At 34.2% G+C, this 12,090-nt stretch overlaps 1 protein-coding gene and 1 long non-coding RNA gene across 6 annotated transcripts in view; one reads left to right on the top strand and one right to left on the bottom strand.

The window, feature by feature from the left end:
- The window catches only part of LOC115496578 (uncharacterized), a 16,693-nt gene extending 8,099 nt beyond the window's left edge, over nucleotides 1-8,594 (top strand). Inside the window, exons 2-3 of one of the 3 annotated variants that reach the window (XR_012057644.1) lie at nucleotides 1,837-1,914; nucleotides 6,722-8,594. This is a non-coding gene — a long non-coding RNA (uncharacterized lncRNA). Of the gene's footprint in view, nucleotides 1-1,836; nucleotides 2,102-2,487; nucleotides 3,407-6,721 lie in introns of those variants that run through there. The other 2 variants (XR_004368864.3, XR_012057643.1) reach the window with 2 other exon arrangements.
- COPS2 (COP9 signalosome subunit 2) overlaps nucleotides 1-12,090 on the bottom strand; it is a 139,918-nt gene that overhangs the window by 1,114 nt on the left and 126,714 nt on the right. For 2 of the 3 annotated variants that reach the window (XM_072934137.1, XM_004176897.6), the window contains exons 2-12: nucleotides 11,338-11,451; nucleotides 10,222-10,299; nucleotides 9,500-9,625; nucleotides 8,129-8,239; nucleotides 7,935-8,012; nucleotides 6,941-7,115; nucleotides 5,754-5,932; nucleotides 5,562-5,614; nucleotides 3,400-3,497; nucleotides 1,595-1,677; nucleotides 463-521 (exon numbers count right to left, since the gene is read on the bottom strand). In XM_072934137.1, the coding sequence (XP_072790238.1) occupies nucleotides 463-521; nucleotides 1,595-1,677; nucleotides 3,400-3,497; nucleotides 5,562-5,614; nucleotides 5,754-5,932; nucleotides 6,941-7,115; nucleotides 7,935-8,012; nucleotides 8,129-8,239; nucleotides 9,500-9,625; nucleotides 10,222-10,299; nucleotides 11,338-11,451 (1,154 nt within the window). The remainder of the gene's footprint in view (nucleotides 1-462; nucleotides 522-1,594; nucleotides 1,678-3,399; nucleotides 3,498-5,561; nucleotides 5,615-5,753; nucleotides 5,933-6,940; nucleotides 7,116-7,934; nucleotides 8,013-8,128; nucleotides 8,240-9,499; nucleotides 9,626-10,221; nucleotides 10,300-11,337; nucleotides 11,452-12,090) is intronic. The other variant, XM_002198572.7, reaches the window with a different exon arrangement.

A 12,090-nucleotide genomic window follows, 5' to 3' on the forward strand; every position in this document is an offset into this window, starting at 1 on the left:
TAGCAGTTATAACAAGTACCTCTCCAGAAAAAAAGTAGCAGTTATAACAAGTTACTCTCCAGAAAAGTAGGTTTTACAAATTGTAGTTAAATTTTTCTAGTTAAGAAAGTTTACTAATCTGTCAACTTGAAAATGCACTCAAAAATATAAATAGGTGTAAGCAGCAATTACTAAGAATAATGACTTTCATAATTTCATAATAATTCAGGGAATTTGTTATGTAATTAAGAATTAAAGTAAGAAGATGCTAGCCAATCTCCCTGCATAATTTTCTTGGGTCCCGTCCTTCAAACTTACTTTACTGCTCAGAAACCAAGAAAATCCAAATTCAGCACCATTACCTTTCATTTCTAGGATCAACCAGTATTATTGCAATGCCCCAAAATACTGTTTTGTTGCTTCTCCTATAGTTCAATAACTTTAAAGTAATTAAAGATCAATAATCAAGAATCAGATACATACTTATCCAATATGCACTGCACAAGCAAGCTTTCCACATCAGCTACATCTATGTTTAACTCCTGAAACAAAAAGAAAACTCATTATGCTGCTACTATGTTCTGCAACATTAAAACACTCCAATATTTATTTTCATAAACAGAATTTGGTTTAACCTCTGTTTCTTACTGTTCATAAGTATAAATTCAGTAATGATCTATTAAGCAAAAGACCTCCACCCAAAGGACACATGGCCAAGAATCAAGAGACCAGTAACCTCAGAAAAAGCTGAAGAGGCGAAAGCAAAATTTTAGAAGCTCCAGAAATTAGTCCCCTTACTGACTTCCTGAAAAAACAAAGGGATAAAAAATATCCCAAACCAAATAACAACAAAATAAACCACAACCACAAAACCCCAGGAATTAAATTAAGACAATAATTATCAGAAAGGAATGGATATGCACTCAAAACCATTTAGAGACATAATTGCATCTTCTGGCTCAAGCAAGTTCTACAAGTGTTAAGTCTAGCTTAAAAAAAAAACCCATACCGAATTCTTATGAAAATTTAAGCATAAAAACAGGCATCCCTAATATTTCATGATGTATTTTGTAATGCTGTGGATTTTTGCTGGCAAAATTACAGACTCAAAGGAGATAGAAATAGTCATATATTACCACTGGGGTTTTATTTCATTCTTTGCAGATTAGGCAGTGAAATCAGGGATTCTATGGTAATACTTGGTTTGTTCTACTGCCACTGTTACAGTTCTGTAACTTGTACAACACAAAAATGTGAAGATGGCTTATGAACAAAAGGGGTTAAAAATTTAATTTTTATGTCCATAAAATTTACATTCATAACTACATTTTTTATTATACAAATTTCTTATTATTTTCCCAAGAAATGTGATTTTTCTACACCAAGTAGAATATGGTAGTTGAGTATTTTAGAAGTGTATCATAGTACATAAGCAGTTGGATGACACTTGAAATTAACATTTTTGCACTGCAGAGCTGCCAGCAGTGCATCATTAGTACTTTATGGTTTAGAGTGTATTTTAGATGTTCTATTTCTGGAAGCACTGTATTTATTTAAAAGCTTTTATTCACAGTTAATAATTTACTTAAGCAAATGCAAGGCTACTGACACATACCTTAGAAATAAAAGGAATATGTATTCTTGTGTAAGGCTTAATTAATTTTATAAGCACTTGTGTTCTGATGTTTCGCAAAAGCTCTGTAAGATAAGAAAACAAACACTGTAAAAACAACAGTATTGAAATAAAGCTGCAATACCATTCCATATAGAAAGATACTACCTTCAAAAATCATGGTGTTTAGTGTCATTCAATGGGTAAGGAAGCCCAGCAAAATAACAAGGACCCTCCTTTTCCAGGGATCCAAGCAATATGTACCTCTAAAGGTGGACAGACAGAGCTTAAAACTGTTCAAACATGGAGCAACATGTTCTCTGGTAAAAATTTTATTTATTCAAGTTAACTGGATAAATCATAGAAATCATTGCCTGGTATGTCTGCCTCACTAGTTTATGGCTAGAATGCTTGCCGTGTACAAAAGTGAAAAGGGGTATTTTTAAAGCTATGCAATTTAAAATGTCTGTGCATTTAACTTCATGGGGGATATTCACACTTAAAGTTAAAAGTCAGGGCCTAATGGTGTAATTACAATGTGTTGTATAAAATGGTCTGTGTGGAGAGGCTCATTTTGCTTAGATAAAATAGTGCAGTCATTGTTTCATATATTTTTACATTATTAAAGACGGGATAAAATGAAAGCATAAATTATAATTATAAATTAACAGATAAAAAAAGCCTAGGTCCATTTTTACCTGTTTAAACGAGGACTGTTTATATAATAATATACCACTGGACACCAGGTTATGTGTCTCAATAAACTATGGAGATTAAAACAATGAGACAAGGTATGTAAACATAACCCTGAGCATGTTGTGAAATCAGTAGCATATAAGGAGTGACACTCAATTCCCTTCAGTGCCTTGATTCAGCTCCCTCCTCTTGCTCTTCAGGTCTGTCACTTCTTCCTCCATGAGCTCTAATCCAGCTCCAATCTTACCGAGCCTCCCTCCAAGCCTTTGCAGCTCACCAGCAGTCCACATGGAACAGCAGCAGTGGGTTATATCTAGTTTGCCCTGCTGTTTGCCCTGTTCTCTTTTACAAACAAGTATAAGAAAACCAGGTCTCTGGATTTAACTCTTTTCTTTCATGTAACTACCCAGCTAAATGATCTTGCACTGCCACAGTCAGACACACTCTTAAAAACAATAGTGAGCTGAAGAACTGAGCACTGTATTCAAGTGAAGAGACTCTTCAATTCTCAGATGCAAGAAAAATGGATGAGGTAACTTTATTTTGTCACATTAATGGAGCAGAAAGGCATGTGTTAATGTGCTAGCATTCTATTAAATAGAGGTATTATAACTCCAACTATTGCTTACAAGATAGAAATGAAAAGTATGGATCTTTTCACCTATTATAATACTATGTATTTATTAGTGCAACCTTTGGTACATTGTCTATGTATTTGGTCTGTAATCTCAAGCAGTAAATGAACTTTATAAACTAGCAAACATCAAACTGAATGAGACTGATACAAACCATCTTTACAGGTGAGGGTTGCTCTCACTTGACTATTCCAAAAACAACACACAAAATATTCAAGTGTCTAAACACCACCATAGATATCTTACCATATCCACTCTTCTAGAACTTCTGCCATCAGTTTTGCATACCTTTGCAGTCATGCCACACGCCTGGATGCAAGTTAGCCCTGACCAACTTCCAAATAATCCACAAATAATCCACAACTAATTACAAGAAACTCTTAAAGAAAAATAAACCAAGATGGGGGGGAAGAAAAAAAAAAAAAGGAGCTTTGGAAGTAGTGAAAACAAAAATGATTATAATAGCCTTTAAAATACCTTCAATGTGCTCCCTTATGAAGGGATCGTCCATGATGTTGCTGTGATTTGTTTTTAGAATCTTCTCAAATTCAGTGATGTCATTATTCTGATAGGCACTTCAGAAAAAACCAAGGGATTGAATTTTAATTTTAAAAGTAAAACAGACTCATAAGATTATGTTCCACAATTTCTAAAAAAATATGTATTAAGCACTGGAGGAAAATATTTATATTCAGAACCTTTATAAGCAGAAACTCGATTTGAAGATTAAATGCAACAGAAATTACCTTTCTCCTGTTTCAATTTTAGCAGTATTTACTGAAGTTTAGTATGAACATTTAGTTGTTCCACAATTGCACTCTAGTTTCAAAACTATTATACTTTAAGAAGCTATTCTTAAATACCCTGTTTTGAAAAGTATCATTACATGAATTTTGGCTTCATGAAGTCATACTTTATGGAACAAATAAGAGCTAAAAAGAGTCTACAAGGCTGTTGCTGTCTCTACAGTATTCAGCTTAAGCTGAATGCTGAAAATACTGAAAGAAATAAGGACTTCCAGGATTATTAATCAGTCATTTTTGTATAATGTTACTTTTTAGATTTTTATTTATTGGTTATTTGTGTATATAACCTTTCATGGGTCAATCCTGTCATCTGAGAAAGCATTGCAAGAAGAAGGTGCCACCAGAGGCATCATTTACAGGTCAGGAGCTGCAACCTCTGAAGAAAGGCCTATTTCTTGAAAAACATTCTTTCAAAACAAAACTTTCAACTCCTGTTTAATACCAACATCAAACATTTTAAAAACAACATCTATTTGTCCTTCATATTCTGTACATTTAAAGATTGTTTTGAAACTGGTAAAAAAAGAAATTCATCTGTTATTAAAATGGCCAAGAAAAAGACCTGTTAAGTTTAAGGTAGAACTTGAGCAGCTTATAAATAGCTATGTGAGTGGCATGGACTGTATCACATGAAACCAGTAATTTTTACTTAAAAATAAAAGGAATTTCAGTTCAGTATATTTTATTGTTTATTTCACAAGTCTCTTTTTGTCATATGTAAAGCATGCAAATTCCCACTGTAGAGTATAGGAAGGATTAAAAGCATAATTGTAATCTTTGGAATTAATTTTATCTTCACATATTTCTTATCAATACTGCTTTAACTGCATTATTAATTTTAAAGAAGGAGTTATATTCAAATGTCAAGATAAAAGATATAAATTAGAAATATGAGTAAAATCATCTTGGGTAAGGCCATCTGGGGTTCCTTCTGCCTCAAATTAACATGAAACTATGACAGTGAATTAGAAAAAAAACACATCTAAAGTGGAATGAGTTATTGGAAATAGTCCCTTAATAAACTGCCAAATAATTTATTCAATCAGCATGTCAATAATGGATGAATATCCTCACTTTCAGGAACAATTTGTATGTATACAATGGTAAAGCACAACAGCAGTATCACAGCAGTTCCAACACAGCATAAACTGTTTCAAAAAGTGAGTAGACATTACTTCTTTTGTAGGGAAAAGATGGGAAAGGAGCAGAGGTAGGCCAGAGAGGATACAGTTAGGTGCATGTCAAAACCCAGTGTACAAAACCTGCCTCAGTTCATTGACCTAATGACCTTCACACACTAGAAATTCTCACAGGTGCCTGTGAGGTAGAGGTCATGAGATGCCTAAGAGGTAATGAGGCTTTCTTTTGATTTTCACTTGTTTGAAGGATCAGAAGATCATTCAGAGTTGTTTCGTATTCCTAACTTAGGAAATCATAACATATCCATGCAGCAAATTATTCTACTGGCTTTGGTAGGATATGTCACTGAACTCAATTTCTCTTCTTCTCTATCAGCCAGAGCCTAAAAAGACCAGTAGCAGTACAACATGAGACAACTTTATTTAAGGGGAGAAATTAGGTTTCTGTCACACCATAAAGTGACAAAAGCACACAGCTTTGATACTCCTACATAGTGTGGCATCTATACTATGGTCTCTCATAGCAAGTTTCTAAAGAAAAACAATCCTCAAATATTTGCCCAATATTTATTCATAACTGTGTTAACTGTGCAGAGAAAAGGCATTTCTAAAACTGCTCCCTTTCAGGTTTGGACAACAAATCTTTTTTCTTTTTATAGTTTTGTTCTCTTCTCCAGAAAAATGAAAATCTTACCTTACTAAATTCGTCATTGCTAGAATCTCTGGATCATTTTTGTATGGTTTAGCCTATGCAGAACAGAAAGCATAATATGCAAGTTCAGATTTTTTTTTTCATTTCCATTGTTTGGGTAATTTCTCTATATATTCAGAAAAGGGTGAGGGGATGGCGGGTGGGTGTGTGTGTGAAGGAAAAAGAAAAAAATACCTCCTGAGAATCAAATGGATTTATTCCAGACTTCATGAGCATGTTTGCTAAGACCAAATATTTTAAGCAAGTGGTTCTTCTGGGGCTCCCTGATTCATCGTAATTCTTGAATGCTTCAAAAAAATCAGTATGTGCCTTTTCAAACTCTCCTTCTCTTAAGTGCATTTTGCCTCCACATTCTGAAAAGAAAACAAAGATGAAAAGGAACACTGTGTGCTTGTTGCTGACTACAATAATTGTACTCAAGTTCCATGCTATTTCTAAATAGATTACTGAAACATTTTCAGAAGTGATTTGGTTCTCTGAAATTGCTAGGAAAAAAAAGCATTAGGGCCTTAACATACAGCACTGCCATTTGAATAAACCCATTCCAAAGAAGAAAAAACAAAACCCAACCTACACCATAGAACTTAAAGAACACTAATCTTCATAGCCAATAATTATGTCACCATTCTGTTAAAGTACTGCAAAAACTGAAATAAATTCTATTTCCATTTCAATGGCAACAGACTTTGTATATATATGGAATTTTCCCTACCTGTTGAGCAAAACCACACAGAAAAAAGTGAGAAATACTTTCTATATCCTTTTATTTCTGAAGTACCCAGTGCTGCCTGATTGTCTGTGCAGTATCTACACCAGGGAAAGGAGGAAGGCATAACAGTGTTCTGAAGAAAGCTGGTTTTTTTTCAAAACACATGGCTTGTTTCTGCTACAATTCATTATTGCAGATAATAAATAATATTTTCAAACACATCTTAAAGCGCTTTGGTTCCTGCTGATTTTTAGCGAGCTGAGACACAAATTTATAAAAGGGAATTGCAGGAACAGCAGTCCCTTCTGCCAGCAGTCCTGTCAAGCCTTTGTTTTTATGCCCTGCAGATGCCTTTGCATTCATCTTTTGCTGCCTGCCATGGTGCCAAACAGCAAGTCTTCCTCTTTTCTTTCTACTGCTTCTCTCCTAACAGTTATTTAGCCAACTGTCCTGCCCTTCTGTCCAGTGCCTCTGGTACCTGGGCACCAAAACTGCAGAGCTGAAGTCCTGCAAGAAGAAAATGATGAGACTGAATCTACAGAAGCCTCTGTTCTTTATAGTGGAACTGGAAAAAAAAAACCACTGGTTATCATATTTTCATGGAACAAATCTCTGCAACAGAAGACAAATGAAAAATTCAAGATGAACTTGCCTCTGATAACTCCCATGATCAGTGGATGAGGAATGGCTGACTTGATGTGCAATGACTGTTCATATAGTGCTTTAAGTTTTTTGTTATTTTTCTGTGCTGTATACATTTGAATTTCCAAAGCATAGATTTCCAATAGTTGAGTACCTTTTTTTAGATCATCTTCCCCATCATCAGTCTAGGACAGATTAAGTAATAAATACTGTGAAATTTTAAGAGAACAGCAATTTCAGTTTTATACTAGTAAAACACTGATAACCAAATACTCTAATTTCCTGTCAAAAACAAGAATATTCCTGAAACTCTGAAATACTGATCTAACTACTAATAGAAAACATAGTACTCAAATTACTTACCACAGGCTACATTTTGAAGCCCTGTATTTAAAACATCAGTATCTTCCATTAAATATTTTTCTCAAAATTTTAACCTTAATTCTTTTCCATTTTCCTTAAGCCACACTCTTAGTACATAAATATGACTGACACAAATGCATAGGTAACACATATGACTCTTCTGCTGCCTCTAACAGAACCATTTCCCAGATATTTGTAACCTATTTCCATACTGAAGAAGGAAAAGCATCATAAATAAGCACAGCAGACTGCATGGCTAATTTATTTCTTCCCCTTCCTGATGGGAAAGTAACAACTGCACTTTCAGTTTTGAGTAAAGCTCACACTGAATCTTTTTTATACTTTAAAATGAATGTCCATGCATTATAGATTATTGATATGTGCTTTTCATCCTTGCTCCTGAAGAGAAACCCAATCAGCAGTTGTGAATAATTTTTAAAAAATCATCTTTAAGGAAGGAATAAAGCACTTAGTGTTTTTTGTTTATGTTATCAAGCAGCTAACAAAATCAGGCACAGTATTTCTTCTCTTCGTATTAAAGCTCAGCAAAATGCCTCAAAGGCCAACAACAGATATATTTAAAAAAAAAAAAAGCATCAATGTTGTTTACTAAGCCACAGTGATTTAGAATATAAAGGTACCTGGCAGGACTGATGCAGCTGACGCAAAATCTTTTGTAACTTTCCATATTCTTCTCGTTCTAAATATAATTTGCCAAGCTGAAATGAAAAGAAAGTTAAAGTACTGAGATCTATTACAATTTCACAATTATAATTTATAAGAACTAGCTGAAGGTGTCAAAGAAAAGCAAAAAATAGGAAGTTATATATTTTACCTTTGTGTTTGTCTTAAACCACAATCTATCATTCTTAGCATCTTTCAGAGCTTCAAGTGTTGTTTCATAGAATTCCTGAAGCAAATCCATCTGACATAAAAAATCAGAATTCTATAATTGTAAACAGCAAATTTGTACCTGTTAATGAAGTCAATCTGAACAAACTAAAAGTGCATGCTTGAACTTCAAAAATAAGAAAGGTATCTGCATCTTACTTAATGTTTGCATTTAGACTGCAAACAGCTTCTAAAATAACCAAACTAACTACATTACCTTTTATTATATGAAACAGATATAATTAAAAAGTATTCACATTTTAAGATTTGTACCCATCTGAAAAATGAAAGTCAACTCATCAAACCCATCTTATACAACCAAGGAACAGAATCCTGATGTTTTGTAACAAACACAGGCAATATTGCTTCCACTTAAAAACATAAAAATAATTTACATATCAAAAAGAAAATATGCTTTACAAAAAAGAAGAATGTGGGGAAAGGAAAAGATGCTTTCTTCCTTCTGGAGTAGCAGTGCTGAGTGGAAGAAAGCTCTTGAGTGTATCAAACTATTTCTTTGCATAAAACAAAAAAAAAAAACCATCTGAAATGGAAATTAAAGTGCCAAGTGTTACCTTTTACAAGAGCTCTACAAAGAATGCATCAGTGTTGTTCATGGCCACTGTTCCTTTGGGGGTAACAAATCTGTGACTATATATCAAGTTAAGATTTCCAGACTGTCCCTCCAGGTCTGGCTGAACTACACACCAGAGACATTGACCTCTGCCAAGAAGGTCTAAGAGAATCCTTTAGACCTCAAGAGTAACCCAGCATTCAGCTTGTGCTAATAACCAAGGACTTGGCACTAACAACCAATGATCCTCCAGATGAAGGTGCTGCTTTCTGAGAGGAGTTTCCTACTCTTTGTAAAGCTTCAACAACACAAAACCAAAGGAGCTGGGCTGTGTATCTAAGGACATGTACCTCACTAGCACAGTGCATTGGACAGGCAGTATTTCACACCAACACTTCACTGCAAAGATTCCCCCCTCCCCCCAAAATAAAAAAAAACACATTATTTGACTAAAAATTGTATCTGAGTGGGCACTTACATTGTGTAGCTATGATAAAAAAAAGTTCTTATTTATTAACATAGAAATTCCAGGAAAATGTTTCCAAAAAAGGACAAGCTTATGAAGATTTATCTGTGTTAACAGAATCCACTACATGTGGGAAATATATTTTTACATATAACAGCAAATGAATACTCAAAATTCCTCTATTAAGATCAAAATGCCCAAACCAAACATAAAAAATTTCCACATATAAAAATACAAACTGGAAACTATGAAGATAAAAGAATTGCTGATCCAACCTGCTTGGAAGTAGAGATATAATCAAGAATAGAATTGATGGATTTTTCAGAGTAATTCCTTGTAACTGCACTCCGTATGTAGGTCAATAGCTGTTTATACCTATTCATCATTTCAGGAAAGTTAGTCTAAAAGAAAAACAAAATCACATTATAATTTTTGTTTTAATTGTTGAAACTGAGCTATCTTGCAAATTTACATACAGGATAAAGAAAGCATAAAGAAAGACAATGCAGTAGTAGTTGCTATTAAAACTTTCATATCACCACTTTATTCATAACCTGCAGAATCAGAAATAAATTCAGGACTGCATAGAATACAAGTTTAAAATATTAATCTCAATGAAGAAAACAGAGCTGGCCACACAACTCTTTGGAATGGTTGCATACATAGCATATAGATTTTTCACTGTTTTGTCCTGGTGCAGTACACAGAGAAACATGACCACTTCCAGTGGTGTGACACCTCAGCACAGCAAGGACTGAGCCTCACACTTGCATGGAGTACCAGCTGACTACAGCAGTTATTTTGCATCCATTTTGCCTTTGACTTGCAAACAACAGATCATCTCCCTGCCATATCTGTGAGTAGCCATTAAAGGCTGCAAAAGGCAAGTTCTGGTAGACTTAGTTGTCATAGCTATAAATTACAATACTAACTTAAGATCTCTGGATCAAATACATATCTATGCTATTTACTCCCAAGTGATAGCTGTAATTCCTACCAATTTAAAGTTTATTTTAATCATCTGTTTCAGAGCTTTGAATCCCCATTCTCCTTTTTCGCCTTCGAGCTCCAAAACCTGAAAAAGATTTTTTAAAACAATATTTATAAAAACTTTATTCAAACTTGAATTGTTTAAAATACACATATCCCATACATGCCCTTTCCCCCCACTTTGCTCCTTACAAAGTAATGTTTGACTCTGCCCTGTTCTTCAGTTTTATTCTTTCCTGGTACTATTGAAAAAGTGAGAGTGTATCTCCTCAGTTTTCACAACTGAGCTGACACAGGGAGGGTGAACACGATCGTTGTTGTTGTTGCTGTCTAACAGCCAAGGCCTTAATGCCAAACACTACATTTTAACACCACTGCATAAACACATAAGCAAAAATAGTTATAGCACCTCCGGCAAAACTAAATTTTGACCAAATCAAGTTAAAAAGCTTTTCTGAATTACTATGGTTCCTTCACAAAAGGAGAAACACTTCTAGTTTTAATGCAACATAGTTCAAGAAATGTTCTGTAAGTAAAAACTTTAGAAAGTTTTTTCTTTAAAGTCATGTATATAATTTTTTATACACTAGAAATGAGCAAAGAGATGCAAAAATCTATTTTTTTCTTTAAAAAGTTGCATCTAACATACTGCTTTCTCACAGCAGTGTGCAAACATTAAAAATTTAAAACTGAGATGAAGAAAAGAAACTGTGTTATTTAGTATTTATACATTTAAAGCTTTGGAATCAGATAGCAAAGCAAATATAATGTTACATAAGACACTGGGGAAAACACCATTTCATTAAAAAACCCAAATGGATCTGCTTTCTATTGTTAATGCATGAAAACACATTTAGAACTGTTTAATTAACTTAGCTAATCCTGAAGATTAAAAAGTCAGATCAGTGATAACACTATACCATGTCCTATTTATTATCCTTAAGAATGGTCCTGAAAAGGCAATCAGCCAGGAGTTTAAGATACTCAAAAATAAACTTAGCACATTAGTAATTTAAAAGATAAATCTTACTCTTAAAATCTCAGAAAATAACTCAAATGGTACCAAATATTTTAAAATGTGAATTAATATAAAAAGAAGATATAGAATATAAAGACAGACAACCTTCTGAAAACTACTTAATGCTGCTTTGGGGTCATCTTCCTTCAAAGCTTTGGAATTGTAGTATTGATTTTCCAGATCCACATTTGGTTCAGAATTGCTGTCCTCAGAATATTCCTACATTTTAAGAAAAAAACCATAAAAAATCAGAGGAAAAAGAAAGTTCAGAATATGTAATAATCTGCTGAAAAATAGTAAACAGTAAATTACTCCAACTGGCATGGAATGCTTGTGTATTAACAGGTAATAGTAAAACCAAACAGTGTTTGGTTTTAGAACATATAACAGGTATGGACCTATATAATCATCTTCTCTCTCTCCCACTATTAGGCCAGACTCACTCCACCAACATTTGCCTGTCAGCAGATTTCCTTCTGGATTAATGAACTCACAGCTCCACCAACTTCACCTTTATGACAAGTACAGATTGTATTACTGAAATTCTGCCAGTGCTGGAGTTTAAGCACAGAGGCCCAAGAGCAAATGTCATTTCTGGGAGGGGAGAGAACACGCTGCCCACTGCTCCTCCTGAAGGCACTCTATGATTCAGCCTTTGCTAGTCACAGAAAAGGCTGTGGCTGAGCTGTCACACAAGTAATGATTCAGCTTTGGAGGGTACCAAATGCTTCCCTGAATCCCTCTACAATCTGCCTTCCTATGCCATAACGATTCATCCTTGTCTAAGGAAATTAAAAGAAAGGATAATGATGATAACACCAGCTGCTTCTGCCCTGAGAAGCAGGAGATGATTGAGAA

The sequence above is a fragment of the Taeniopygia guttata genome, chromosome 10 (assembly GCF_048771995.1).
Source record: "Taeniopygia guttata chromosome 10, bTaeGut7.mat, whole genome shotgun sequence".
NCBI lineage: Eukaryota > Metazoa > Chordata > Aves > Passeriformes > Estrildidae > Taeniopygia > Taeniopygia guttata.